At 42.3% G+C, this 14,494-nt stretch overlaps 1 protein-coding gene across 4 annotated transcripts in view; it reads right to left on the bottom strand.

Moving 5' to 3' along the window:
- Positions 1 to 14,494, bottom strand: part of DEPTOR (DEP domain containing MTOR interacting protein) — a 136,064-nt gene that overhangs the window by 57,803 nt on the left and 63,767 nt on the right. For all 4 annotated transcript variants that reach the window (XR_003315012.4, XM_026495508.4, XM_057307851.1 and 1 more), the window contains exon 4: positions 7,065 to 7,243. Coding sequence is in view for 3 of the 4 variants with exons in the window: in XM_026495508.4 (XP_026351293.1) it covers positions 7,065 to 7,243 (179 nt within the window). In the remaining variant the exon portion in view is untranslated. The remainder of the gene's footprint in view (positions 1 to 7,064; positions 7,244 to 14,494) is intronic.

Below are 14,494 nucleotides of genomic sequence, written 5' to 3'. Positions count from 1 at the left end.
TTTTTCTGTTCAGAGTTTGTTATTTAGGAGCAAATGTTTATACTAGCTGCAAATGCTGAAACACTGTCATCTAAAACAACAGGGACAACAATACCAAGTGCATTGATTTGGGGAGGAAGGAGTAAATGAACTAACAGCGGTAAACAGCCTGTCTAGCACTTTTGCCTGCCTTAGCACTCATTTCCCTGTGGTAACAGAACTTTCAACTTTTTTTTTTTTTTTTTTTTTTTTTTGGGTGAACAGTGGCCCTCCCCTACCTGGTGAGTCTGTCAGTCAAAAGGGTCTGTCCATCTTGGGTGGGCATATGACCTAGGTTCAGCCAATCAGAATCTCTCTAGAGTTGAGCACTGAGCAGACTCCCTGGCTGTACGTGTCTGGAAGGCATGGCCCCTTTAGTCACAGGTTCCTGGCACCTGGATCCCCAGGAACTGCTCTAGTTCTTCAGGCATCTGGTTTTTCAATGTTTCCTTTAATTGTCGGCTAGCTCTGCCATATGTTTAAAGCAAATGATGACCGGGGCTGCTTATATTCAAAGAACTCTAGCTGGTACAAACGCTCAGCCTTGGGCCTGGCAAATGGCAAGGCCTCAATATGTGGTCATTACTGTCATCCATTCATTGAACACATTTTTTACTGAACAGTTAATATACAAATGCCAAGCCACTGGGGATACAGAGAGAGAGAGAAAACAAATTCTCTGCCCTCAAAGCACTTACATTCTAGTTAAGGGTAAAGAAAGATGAAGATATTGATGGGTACCATCTGTAATAGAAAAATCTTCATTTGTTGGTGGCAAGAAGTTACCAAAAGAAAAAAGTAACAGAACGTGAGTAGGACAGTCTTGGTGGACAGGAAAGGAGGGTAGGCCGGCAAGGGTAGGTTGCCACTGAAAGACACTGTCTCCTTGTTCTGACTTTATAGCCAGGTTCCCCTGAACCCTCTTTTTGATTAGGCCTGAACTTGGCCCCCCACCCTGTCTTTGGCTTGCTCAGCTAGCCCAGTCTTAGCAAAGAATCCTGCCAAGTCAGTTTAGTGAGAACTGCCCCCAACTCCATACCCAATTACCCTTAATATTTGACCAAGTTTCTCATCCTCCGTCTTTGATGTATAAGTCCTTGGCCTACCTTTCAAAAGAATTCTCTTACATTGGTTTAGCAGGAATTCCCCTACCCTTGGTGCCTCTTATTAATACATTTCTATCCCCTGACCCCCTCACCCTGTTCCATGGCTACAAATCCCCACGTGTCCTTGTTGTATTCAGAGTTGAGCTCCATCTCCCTCCCCTTACTGCAATAGTCTTAGGGCAAGTCTTCCTTACTGTTTTAACAACTGTCAGAATACTTTCTTTTCTGCAGTATCCCTCAGTCTTGGGCAAGTCATAATCTTGCCTCCAGCCTCAATCATCAGGGCTGTTTTTCTTCCTTTCTTCTTTCCTCCCATCTCTCTCTCTCTCTCTCTCTCTCATTCATTCTTTGGCCAGACTATTCCAGGCTTAGGATGAACCCTCTCAGTGATTTTAATTACTGGAAAGATGGGGTTAATTCCTGTCTTGATCTGGCATCTAGCTTCCTGTGGCGGATCCCAAGTTCTCTCTTCATGGCTGTCAGAGCGAATGTCCCAGCTACCGTCTTGCACTGGAGAAGGGGATAATCTCAACTATCCCCCAAGCAGCTGGGAGGATTAAAAAGATAATATACATAAAACCGCTTTGGGACTTGCAAAATGTTATATAAATATATGCTTAAAACAAAAGAAAAAGAAAGAAGGCTTGATGAAGTGTTGAAATTGTTGGAGTGCACTGACTAAATCTTTAAAAGAGGAAATTATACGCCTGGACAGAGCAGCGGTAGCCTAATTATCCAGGGTCAGCTGCTGCAGCTGTGAGCAATTTACCCACGTGATTATCTGGTTTCTGTCTCCCTCCATGTAAGGAAAAGATAGCTGGAGAGCAGCTAGAGCGGTGGAGGGAGATACTTTATATGAGTAAAGAAATGTGTTCACCGCATTTGCACAGGTTACACAAAATCTCAAGATGCCTGGTCATTTTTTGGGGACAGGGACTCGTATATGTTATCAGCCACCCATTTTTATGGTTACAGCATCTGCCAGGTGGTATGAGCTGATGCAATAAAAGTTGGGGAATTTTTTTCTAATCTTATGGAGCTTATAATTAGGGCCCAGTCGTCTTTAGTGGTAAGAGCCAGATTGCCTGGATTTGAATCTTGAATTCATCATTTACCAACTCTTGTCTTCAGCAAGTTATTTAATCTCATCTTTAAGATGGGAATAATCATGATACCTAACAGGGCTATGGAGAGGAATAAATGACTCAATAAGTAGAGTGACTAGAACAGAGGCTGGCACATGGTAGGGGCTCTGTAAATTTTAACTGTTATTTATGGTTGATCAGATCACGTACAATAGTTGGCATGGGGGCCATGAGAAGTAGGTGCTGTTTGGAAAGCTTTGCCAGCTGCTATAATTGAATTCTCACGGCACCTCTGTGCAGGGGTTACCACGGCAACTTTGATCCGGAAGGGCTCACTGGTGGGCGTGACCTGTGGCTCACATCTGGGAACTTGGCTTTTGGAAGGTTCCCTAAGTTACTGACTGATAAGGGACTTTACCCACCTGGAGCACTGCATGCTGCTATACCAGCCTGCCTAGATTGTTTGTACAAACGCTGTGATTAATGGCGAACACGTGCTTTCCTTCTGAGAGTCTGGGATTCGGGTAGTTGTGCCTGGCCAAGCAGGCAGAGCGCACCTCCATGGGCAGCCCCCAACAAAAACCTTGTACTTGAGTCTCAAGTGGGCTCCCCTCCCTCCCCCCGTAAGGGCAGGGGCATTGCACATGTGTTATCGCATGTTCCTGCTGGACGAAGGAGCCAGATCTGCGCAGCTGTGGGAGGGAGGACAGAGGAAACGTGTACCTGGATTTCTCCAGACAACACCTAGGGAATCTTTTCCCCTGATGATCCTTCTCTGTGTCCTTTCACCATAATAAATCTTAGCCATGAGTCCAACTTTATGTTGAGTCCTTCTGGTACATGTGGGAGGTCATATGATCTCCCCCACAGAGTGAGTAAATAACTCTCAAAGGTGTATAATGAAACTCTAATTTCATAAATCTAAAAACCTAAGGAATGGAAGAATTGAGACATCGACATGGTCACTCAGAAGGTGGAGGAGCTGGGACCCAATTCCTGTCTGTCTCCCTCCCAAGACAGCATTCATTCCACTGTGTCAGGTGGCCACACCCAGTTACATACAGCCTGCACCAAGCAAAACGTCTGTCTAAGGCACAACACCTAGTAGCTACTGGTTAGCTAGGCAATCTTGGGAAAAGATCTTAAAGGCTTTGCATTTCTGAATTCTTCACTGTAAAACTGTAATAATAACAATAATACCAATGTCACAGAATTGCTATGAAAATTTAATAAGACTTTAATAAACACAGAAAACATTAAAAAAATTTTTAATAAGATTTTATATGTGTCATATATGTGAATCATATACACATTAAATATACCATATATTAAAATCTATAAAGTATTTAGCCTAGCACCTGGTATACAGTAAACCTTAATAAATGAAAAAGCTGCATAAATATGTACATATGTGGTCAGCATACATACATTTGTATCAATATATACATATACGCCTGCATGTATATGCGTGCGCACACACACACGCACACACGCATAGGTTTGTAAGTTAATGACTCATCTAACAAGTTCTGCCTTCATTACAGAACATCATTCACCATTCACAAATGAAGCTAGTTAGGATTTCATAGCGGGCTTGATTTTTATGTCTACTGGTTTCAACCTAGGGAAACACCTTTATCCAGAAACCTTCGGCTCAAAGCCTAATGTCTTTGTTCAAACCGTGAAGTTAATTATTAGCTAAAGAATTCAGAGCTCTGCTTAAGACACTAACTGGTATTGATCATTAGCTCTAACATACACACATGTGGTGGCCATATTTTCATTACTCACACGTAGACCTGTAATCTAGCAATGAATTGCTGGACGGGGAAACTGGGACTCCCTTGGAAACTCTGACGTATACATGTAGAGAATATTCAATCCTCCTGAAACTATAGAAAGCAAACTTCTGGGGTTAACATTTGCTCTCAGTAATGCCTTATTTTATCCTTTACATTGCAACTTTATGGCCTTTTTTGTTGACAGCATTACAAAATTACAATGTAGTGGAAGTCTAATTACTAGCTCTTGGGGAATCATTTGGAAACAACTCCTGGCACCCTCTCTCTTCTCTCTGAAGATGTTACCGTATCAGTCAATAAACTGTAGTATAAGAGGCTGATTTTCTCTGGAACTTGGTATCACCAAGTTTTCTGTCTGTAGCAAAGATGACAGAACTCTAACCCAAACACACCATTTTTCACTGTGGAAAGCCCCACACTCCATCCAACTCTGAGTTCACACTTATTAGCAAATATCCATTTGGATGTAACTACCCAAGTGGCTTCAGATGAAATCTTTAGCCTACTGGTGCCTTGGTTTCCTTTTCTGTAAAATGATGAGAATAAGAACACCTGCCCTATGGTCAACAATACTATATTGGACACTTAAAAGTTTGTTGAGAAGATTGACCTCATGGTAGGTGTTCTTACCACAATAGAATAAATTTGACAATAATAACAAAAAGAATATCTGCCTCCAAGAGTTTAAGACGTTTAAATAAGTTAGTATTTGTAAAATCATTAGAATGGTGCCTGCCACAGAATGTAAAATACAAAAAAATAAATAAAATATACAGTACTTCCTCTGTTCGCTAATTGCTTCTATATCCATATTCGAGTCCCAACAACACTCGAGGATGTCTAAGGCCAGAGACCACACTGGCATTCTACTTTCTACCCAGCTTCCTGCCCTCTGTGAGCTTAGGAAAGCAGCAGACATATGAGGCCATCACTAACAGTCGTGAGTGCTGTCGTGGTAGGGTCGTGTAGGAGAAACCACCCTGGAATATACCGAGTGTCTCACGTGCCTCTCTGACCAGTGCCTCTAGGTCAGTGGGTTTCAAAATACCTGACGCCAGCACACAGGAACAATGTGTATGTGGCAAACCAATACACACATGATGTTTACTATCATATGTTTACTATCATTATCTCACCGAAATCAAAGTTTTACAAAACAATACCTAACCTTACTACATAAACTATGCTCTGATATTTTCTATCCTGGTTAAATCCAGTCTAGTGCTTCTCCAACTTTAATGTGCATTCAAACCACTTGGGGGTCATGCTAAAATGTGGATTAAATTCAGTAGGACTTGGCAGGATCAGAGATTCTGTGTTTCTATCATGCTCCCATGATGACACTGTATAGTCCCTAGACCGTACTTTGTGTAGTAGTCAAGCTGGGAATGGCTTTCTAAATTGATTTCACAGCCCACTAAAGGGTTGCAACCTGCGGCCGTAAAACCCTGCTCCAAATAATTTGCAAAGTGTCTTTCATCTCTATAATTCCATTATTATCTTCCTAACCTTGGAAGAGAAATTCGGCCTGTGTGGAAGTAGGGGTAGGGGAGTTCACAGCAAGAATGACTCAAGTATTACCCTTCCTATTGACTTTTAGGCTGATATGCTTCCCTGGTTCCCAGCCCTGTCCTCACTGTTCAGAGTCTGCACCTTGCAGCTCTGTTAATAAATTGATTGAGCACTTATTAAGATCAGGGCATTGAACTGAATGCTTTGTATCTCCCACATTTACTCCTACAACCACCTGTGTAGATATTCCCATTTGATAGATGAGAGAAGGCAAGTAGCTATATAACTGGTGGAGTTGGGATTCCAGAGCCTATGTTCTTACGACAGCCAGCCTATGGGGTGGCTCCAGTGATCCTTGCCTCCTGGTATTCACACCCTCGTATAGTCCTCTTTCACACCGAACAGGGCTGAGCTGGGCACCTGTAGAGTATTGAGGAAATGGCAGTGTGGGATTTTCAGGACTTGCTTAGAAGATATTGTGGTTTCTGTCTTGCATTCTCTTAGATTCTCCCTCTGCAAGAAGCCAGGCTGCCATGTCATAAGAACTCTCAAGCAGCCCTATGAAGAAGTCCAGACAGCAATGGACGGAAGCTTTCAGCCAACATCCAGCACCAACTTGCTAGGTATACACGCGAGCCACTGTGAGGCCAATCCTATAGCTTGTCAGGCCTTCAGACCACGGTAGTCCTCCACCGACATCTTGACTGCAATCTCACAAGAGACCCCACCCCAGAACCACCCAGCTAAGCCTCTCCCAACTGTCTGACCCACAGAAACTGTGTGAGGTAATTAACATTTATTATTGTTTTACGCCTTTAAGGTCTGGGGTAATTTCTGATGCAGCAATAGATAACGACTATGTTCTTAACCAATAGGTTATGCCATCACGATTGTAAGTCAGCCCTAAAAGGAGAGTCAGACTGAGCTCTTCAGTGCGGCAGCTTGCACCAAGCTTCAGCAAATGTTCGTCCTCCACTTACAACCAACTTTGTGAGAAGCATCTGCTTCCCATCTGGACTGGACCAGGTGACTTGTTGTAGCCAATTGGATACAGGTGTTAAGGATGTTAAATCACATCTGAACAGAAGTTTCTGGAGACACTATAAGGATCCGCCTGCCCTCATTAGCTTCTTCTTTTTTTTTTTTTTTAAAAGATTTTATTTATTTATTTGAGAGAGAGAGAGAGGCAGAGGGAGAAGCAGATTCCCTGCTGAGCAGGGAGCCTGATGTGGGACTTGATCCCAGGACCCTGGGATCATGACCCGAGCCAAAGCCAGACGCTTAGCCGACTGAGCCACCCAGGTGCCCCTGCCCTCATTAGCTTCTGCCCCCATCTATAAAAACAATATATCCCAGAGAGTAGATGTTCCTTTAGCCAAGCCTGAGTACAGTCTGGAAACAGGCCAAGCTGAGCCCAAGCCCATGCAGAGGCACGAGTGACCTCCAGGCTCATTCATGAGTGAGAAAGAAATGCTTGCTGTCATACGCCACAAGATTTTGGGGCTGTTTGTTACCTCAGCAGAGGCGGACCACACACTCACCGTGCTGTATGATGCCATGCTCCATCAGCCGGTGGCAAAGCTGCTCTGCCTCTTTCCGCGAGGTGGCCTCGCCTTCCTGGACCAGCCAGTCCAGGAACTCAGACGCCATGAAGGTGCGCTCATACTTGACCCCTTCCTCTTCCCTGGGTTGCAGCAGTGTGTTTTCAGGGCTCATCAGCCTGGGAGGAAGGAAGGGAAGAAAAATAAACCTACACAGAGGGAAAATAGCTCCTTTGAAATCCTACATCCTTGGTTTCTGCAAAGTATCACAGCAAAGTTGTTAGACAGATGTGGCTGTCATGTGCTGTTACAAATGTAATTTCTAACAGAAGGACCTGCTTCAGGAGTGTACAAGATGCATTTTCTCCTGGTAATTAAGGAAGAAAAAAAAAAAAAAAAAACGGGTGGGGTGCCTGGCTGGCTCAGTCGATAGAGCATGTAACTCTCGATCTCGGGGCTGTAAATTCAAGCCCCACGCTGGTGTACAGATTACTTAAAAAAAGAAAAAAAGAGAGAGAGAGAAGAGGAAAAAAGAAAAAAACCAAAAAAAAAAAACACAAAAAACCCAAACCCTGGAAATGTAATCCAAAACCCACCTTAGCAGACTGCATTCAGTTTAGCCACCTTGAAAAGAGCAATTTATCGACCAAGCCCCACGCCACCTATCTAAAAAGGTCAGTGTTTCTTTCCTAAAGGAGTTACTCAGTTTCCCAAACCACTGGGCTAACAAGAGGACTGCTATGGATTGAACGCATGTGTCCCTGAAAAATCGGTATATTGAAATGCTAATGCCCGCTGGGATGGTATTGGGAGCTGAGACCTTTGGGAGGTGATTATTTCATGAGGGTGGAGCGCCTATGATGGGATTACTGCCCTTGCAAGAAGAGACAGGGATCTTGCCTCCCCCTTCTTTCTTGATGAGGATATAAGGAGAAGAGTGCAAACCAAGGCGAGGGCTCTCACTAGATACCCCATCTGTGTGGCACCTTGATCTTGGACTTTCCTGTCTCCCAGCTGTGAGAAATGAGAGTTTGTTGTTGAAGCCACCCAGCCTGTGGCATTTGTAACAGCAGCCTGGACTGACATGAGCCACTCCTTCACAACACCCTGTCCCACAGAGCTTGTTTCTCACACCTCCTTCTCCAGCGTTCTCCAACTGCCCTCGCTTCTGTCTTCACATCTCCAAAGAAACTCCCACTGGGGCTGCAGTAGTCTCTTTGCATCCATATATGATGGGCATTTGTAGATCCCCATTCTGGTGGATGTTAATAGCACTAGAGGCTACTGACCATTTCCCTCATCCAGAGGGGCACTACCCTGTCCAGGGCACCCTCCTGTCCCTCTGTTTCTACCTCTTTCTCAGTTACCTTTGTGTTGGCTCCTCCTCATCTCCCTGGACCTTAAAGGCTGGAATCTCTTGAGATTCGGTTTCCCAGATACCTCTTTTCTCATTGCTTAGTCTCTCAGGGAAGTTCTCTCACCTCCCTGGCTTCAACTGCCATCCATGCCCCCAAAAGCCCCAAATTTATGTCCCTGGATCAGACTCATATTCCCAACTCTGGACCTTTGTATCCATACAGACATCTCAGAGACACCTCGAAATCAACAAACCCAGAACTGAACTCAGGTTGTTCCCCCAAATCTGGACCTGTGCCAGTGAGTGCTCCCATCATCCCGCCAGAAAACAAGGCAGCATTCTCTATGCCTCCATGTTCCTCATCCCCCCAACCAGGCAGTCATACGAATTGTGAATTTGATGTCCCAATCATACTCATATATGACATACTCATGTATGTCTAGGACTTCCCATCTCCAATGCTGCCACTATCTTAGTCCACAGTACCAACACCTTTAACCCACTTACAACGGTTCCTTCATTAGACTTTACGATGTACCCACTCTCATTCTCAACCCAACCTCAAGCATCGAAGTCCAGACACAGCAATTAAATTCATCTTTTTGAAACTCAAACCTGATAATGTCCTACTCCTGTTGAAAATACACTTCGGGAATTTCTGATTGCTTTTAGGCTAAGGATCGAAATCCTTTATATGGCCTCTAATGCATGCATGATCTTTCCCTTTACCCCTTTAGGACCTTTTTCACCTCTGACCTCGTTGTGCATCAGAGATGGTCTTCTTACAGCTCTTTAAGTATATCATACATCATCTGCCACATCTGCCTCTGAATAGGTCATTCCTGCATCTGAATGGTCTCCCCCACCTTTCTACTCTTCTACTCCTTAAACCTACTTGACTCCTTATCCTTTGTTATCTCAACTATCCTCAGATCTCCATTAGGCCATCTCATTGCTCCCTGTACAGTCTACAATTATCAGATTAAAGACTACCTCCTCTACTCAATCATAAGCTCCAATAGGGTAGGGCCCATGTTTGCCCACAAAACTTTGTTCAGTGGAAAATGGAACTCCATAAAATGCCAAAATCATTGTGTCATCTTCCTCTTTTAAAACGATTCCTGAAAAGTTCCTGTCTTCTTCATGAAAGTTTCTTTCCTTTAAAAACCCTCATTTCTTTTTCAAACTAACAATAATATGCACCCCAAGTTGTACCATTTCATTCTAGAGCAGGAAAAAACCTTAGAGATCACTGTAATCCAAGCCCCTCTTCATCCACATGAGAAAAATGTCACTCTCTACCACAACGTTATATGTCAATATTTATATCTGAATTTCCAAAATGTAATTCTCATCCATATGAGAAAAAATTGAATGGTAGCATTCAATGTTGCAGATAGGAAACTTGCTCAAGGTTATACAAAGAAGCACATTATACTTATTTATAAATCATTTCATTTGGAGTAATTGAGCCTCCATACCTGAATGTCCATTCACAGGATGTGCATTTTCAGTGCTTCCAGACTGAGAGCCCAGTTCTGCTGTGGAAAGGACACTGGGCTAGGAATTTGAAGACTTAAGTTTATTTGGAATAGATCACTTCGCTGTAAGATATAAAACAAGCCACTTTTCTTTGTTTCAGCCTCCTTTTTCTCAAGAGTATAATGCTATTTTCACCCATGATTGCGAAAATCACATATGAGTGTGAATGAAACAGCTTCACAGTACAAAAGACGAGGAATATACAAAGTGTTACACTACTGAATAAATCATGGCGTCTATCCCAGGGCAGGATGGATTTGTGCCCAACAGCTATGAAACGACAAGGGAAACTCTTCTGCACTCCCTCCAGTCTTCCCAGCAGAGTCTTCAGAGTCCTATTATAAGAAAGTCATGGCTGGGCACAGGATTGGGAATCTAGAATTCCTGTCCTATTGATACTCTCCTTTTAAGACACAGATGGACCCACCTGGCTTTTGGCTCTCTTTAGAACACTCTGTCCCTTCTAGCTCAGCGATTTTCCTTTTGGGTGTAGGGAGGACAAGTGGATAGGGTTTATTTGTGTCACTTCTTGTAACCAGAAACATGACCTGCCAGACCTCTAGAGCTCCTGCTAAGTCGCTGGTGGCCTCTGGACGAGTGGCTGGTTAGCCGCTCTCGCCAATGTGAGCGTTAGGAAAGAGACCAGTTGGCAGGCCTGCCTGCACTGATTCAACTGGCCATTTAAAACCTGCCCCTCCAGCCTTAGCTCTTCCTCATTTCATTTCTTCTCAAAATCAAATAATGTCCCTATACAGGTTCTTAAGATAACGACTTCCGCGGGATTTGATTTTGGTCCTAATATGTGGCCATAGTGTTAAGGCAACACTTACTACTTGTTCTAATTATGTTTTGCTGGGTAGCAAGCTATCCTCAAAGTTGGTGGCTTTTAAACAACCATCATTTCATTACATCTAAGTATTCTGTGGGTTGTCTGGGGCTCCACTGGGCAGTTTCTCTATCACTCTTGCTAAGGGGCCCTCATGAATTTGTAGGCAGACGGTGGCTAGGACCAGGTGTCTGATGCTGCCGTGCTCCTGAGTCAACATAGCCTCTCTGCCCAGTGAGGCAGGCTGGATGTTGAGATGCAGGGCTCAAGAGGGAGGAGGCAGATGTTACCAGAACTTGTTTATGGTTTTATTGAAACCTAATCTACTTACCATACAATTAACCCATTAAACATGTATGATTCAACAGTATCTATACACAGAGTGCACAACCATCACTATAATCCATGTTAGAACATTTCCATCACCCCAAAAGGAAACGCCATTACAATCACTCCCCACTGCCCCACTGCCCCATCCCTAGGCAACACAAATCTATGTTCTGCAGCTACAAATTTGCCTGCTCTAGACAGTTCATATAAATAGGATCATATAATATGTGGCCCTTTGTGACTGGTTTCTTTCATTTAGTATACTGTTTTCAGAGTTCATCCATGCTGGAGCATGTGTTAGTATTCTCTTCCTTCCATAGTTAGAATGGCCAAATCATATTCCATTGTATGGATAGACTGCATCTTATCCATTCATCAGCTGATGGATATTTGGGTTGTTTCCATTTTTGGTTATTATGAATAATGCTGCTATGAATATTCATATACAATTTTTGTGTAGACAAATGTTTTCGTATGCTTCTAAGAGTAGAATTGCTAGATCACATGGTAACTCTGTTTAACCTTCTGGGAAAGTGCCGGACTGTTTTCATAGTGGCTGCACCATTTTCGTTCCCACCAGCAGAGTGTGAACATTCCAATTTCTCCACATCTTCGCCAGCAGTCGCTACCATCCATTTGTTTTTCTTAGCACCAGCCTAGCAGGTGTGAAGTGGCATCTCACCGTGGTTTTGATTTGCATTTCCCTGATGATGAATAATATTAAGCATATTTTTATGTGATTATTGTCCATTTGTATATATTCTTTGGAAGAATGTCTATTCAGGTCCTTTGTTCATTTTTAAAGTTAGGTTACTTGTCTTTATATTTTTGAATTTTAAATGCCTTTTATGTATGCAGGATGCAAGTCCATTATCAGACATATGATTTACCAATATTTTCTCCCATTCTGTGGGTTGTCTTTCATTTTCTTCACGATACTGTTTGTAACCCAAAAGTTTTAAATTTTGAAGTGGTCCAAATTCTCCATTTTCCTCTTTTTGTCCCCTGTGCGTTTGGTGTCACAGCTAAGAAACCACTGCCTAGCCCCAGCACAGGAAAATATATTTGCTCCTAAATCTTCTAAGTGTTTTATAGTTTTAGTCCTTACATCTAGTTCCATAATCCATTTTGAGTTAACTTTTCTGTAAGGCATGGGGCTGGGGCCCACCTTCATTCTTTTGCACGCGGCTATCCAGTTGTTCCGTCACATTTGCTGAAAAATTATTCAAGCCCCGTTGAATTATCTTAGCACTCATCAAAAACCAATCCACCCAGCCAGGCCTTCTTAATTGCTAGGCTCTGAAGTCACAGAATGTCAATTGCTCTGAATTGTATTTATTAAAGCCATCAGACTCAGGCCAGACTCAACGGGAGGGGATACATGCACCACCTGTTTGTGGAAAGGGCAACATGCATGTGTAGGAAGAGGTGGGAATATTTGGAACCATCTTGGAGAGTAGGTACCATGCTGATTTATTTTATATTAATCAACTGAAAGGCAATTTCCATAGTTACAGCTCATTTACAGTTGTGTGTTTTCCCTTCCACATTTATTTAATATTTTTTACTTTACTTGAAGTATAGGGGTAGTTTCTAAAAGCATCAGATTCAAGACAAAACCAGCTTTAAATCCTAACTCTGCATATGTGTTAACTGCATGACCCTGCTTCCCTAAATGTACACTGGGGGTTATAAGGGTGACTCTTTGGGGAGCTCTGCAGTGTGAGTGGGATAATGCATGAAAAGCTTCACTCACAGTGCCAGCTGCCCCCAGAAACACTGACTATATTTTAGCCATGATGATGATGACGATGATGATGATGATAAAAGTTTTCTAGAGGGAGCCATTATTTGATCAAATCAAAACCTTTTGTGGAAAATGAATTAAGATTCTGTGCGTGCTTCTCCAGACAAGAATAACAACTCTATTTTAATTAGTAATCAGAAATGTATACAATGCTCAGAAACGCTTATATTTTATAGAACGAATTCATTTTTAGTCAAAATTGTCCTGTTCTGGCCTATAATCATGACATAAAGCCACATACCAAATATGGAGCTGGCATTAACAATCCTTGGCTCCTGCAAGCATGTACGTAACAGATTTTGATTGTGAATGTGAGTTGATTTCAAGCTTTCCTGGATATATATCTGAGTCAGATTTCCCAGACTCACTTTAACCCAGGGGGAAGGCAGCATTACAATAGAAGGAACTGCTACATTTAGGGGCCAGTACAGAAATAGAAGTAAGCTGATAGCAATCTCCTTGTGCACTGAAAAAAAAAAATTCAAAATAGTTGAGAAGGCCCTATATAACATGAGAACATAGGTAAATGGTACTCAAGGGCACAAGCTGGGGAGAGTCACAATGACCCATCGGCTATGTGGCCCAAAAGGTGCTTCAGGATTTAGAAGGATAGCTTTTTAAAAAGCCCTGTGTTAACATAATGATAAATTATTTTGAAAGGCAAAATACATGATTTTATATACACGATGACCATTAAAAATTAAGAATTCATTCACCCAAATATAAGAAGAGTTTCTTACTCCTGGGGGTAGTTTGTGAATGATTTTTCTTTTCTTCTTAATGGAATACTCTATTACTCAAATTATTCCCCAGAGAGAATGTACTGTTTTTGTAACTGGGGGAAAATGTTATCAATAAAGAAGTTATATTAAGGTTAAGTTTTGTTTTCTTGCTTTTTTCTTGTTGTTTTAGAGAGAGAGAGAGAGCATGCATGCACACATGCACAGGGGAAGGGGGCGGGGGGAGGGACAGAGGGAGAGGGAGAGAATCTTAAGCAGGCTCAAGCTCAGTGGAGAGCCCCATGCGGGGCTCGATCTCACAACCCTGAGATCATGACCTGAGCCGAGATCAAGAGTCGGATGCTCAACCAACTGAGCCACCCAGATGCCCCAAGGTTAAGTTCATATTTAACTGGATGACTTGTTCCTGACAAAAAAGTACCTCCCAATGCATAAATTATATATTTACATGTATGCTCCCAAAATACAGTTTGAATGTATAAGATTGACTTCTGTGATTAGAAAGAAGGTATTAATTAGGTAGAAATGCTTACATGAGCATTGGTATTTTTAAGTACTATGCTATTATCTATAGAACAGATATTATACAGATAAACTGACATAATTTTCATAATTAGACTTGGAACTAGTAAGCAGAAAACTATTCCGTTAATATTTATGAGTAAAAATAATACATACTGGAAAGGTTGAAGGAAAGAAAGGAAAAACAGCATTTTACATTCTTTGCCAACAAATATCTTTTACCTGCTTTCACTCCTGTTTTTGTCTTCATACTATACACTGAATTGAACATCCTCATTTTCATCTTCATTCCTTACTCATGCTGTT

Source organism: Ursus arctos, unplaced genomic scaffold (genome assembly GCF_023065955.2).
Source record: "Ursus arctos isolate Adak ecotype North America unplaced genomic scaffold, UrsArc2.0 scaffold_6, whole genome shotgun sequence".
NCBI classification, from domain to species: Eukaryota; Metazoa; Chordata; class Mammalia; order Carnivora; family Ursidae; genus Ursus; species Ursus arctos.
The sequence above is the reverse complement of the archived record's forward strand: the minus strand, read 5'-3'. Positions and strand labels throughout refer to the sequence as shown.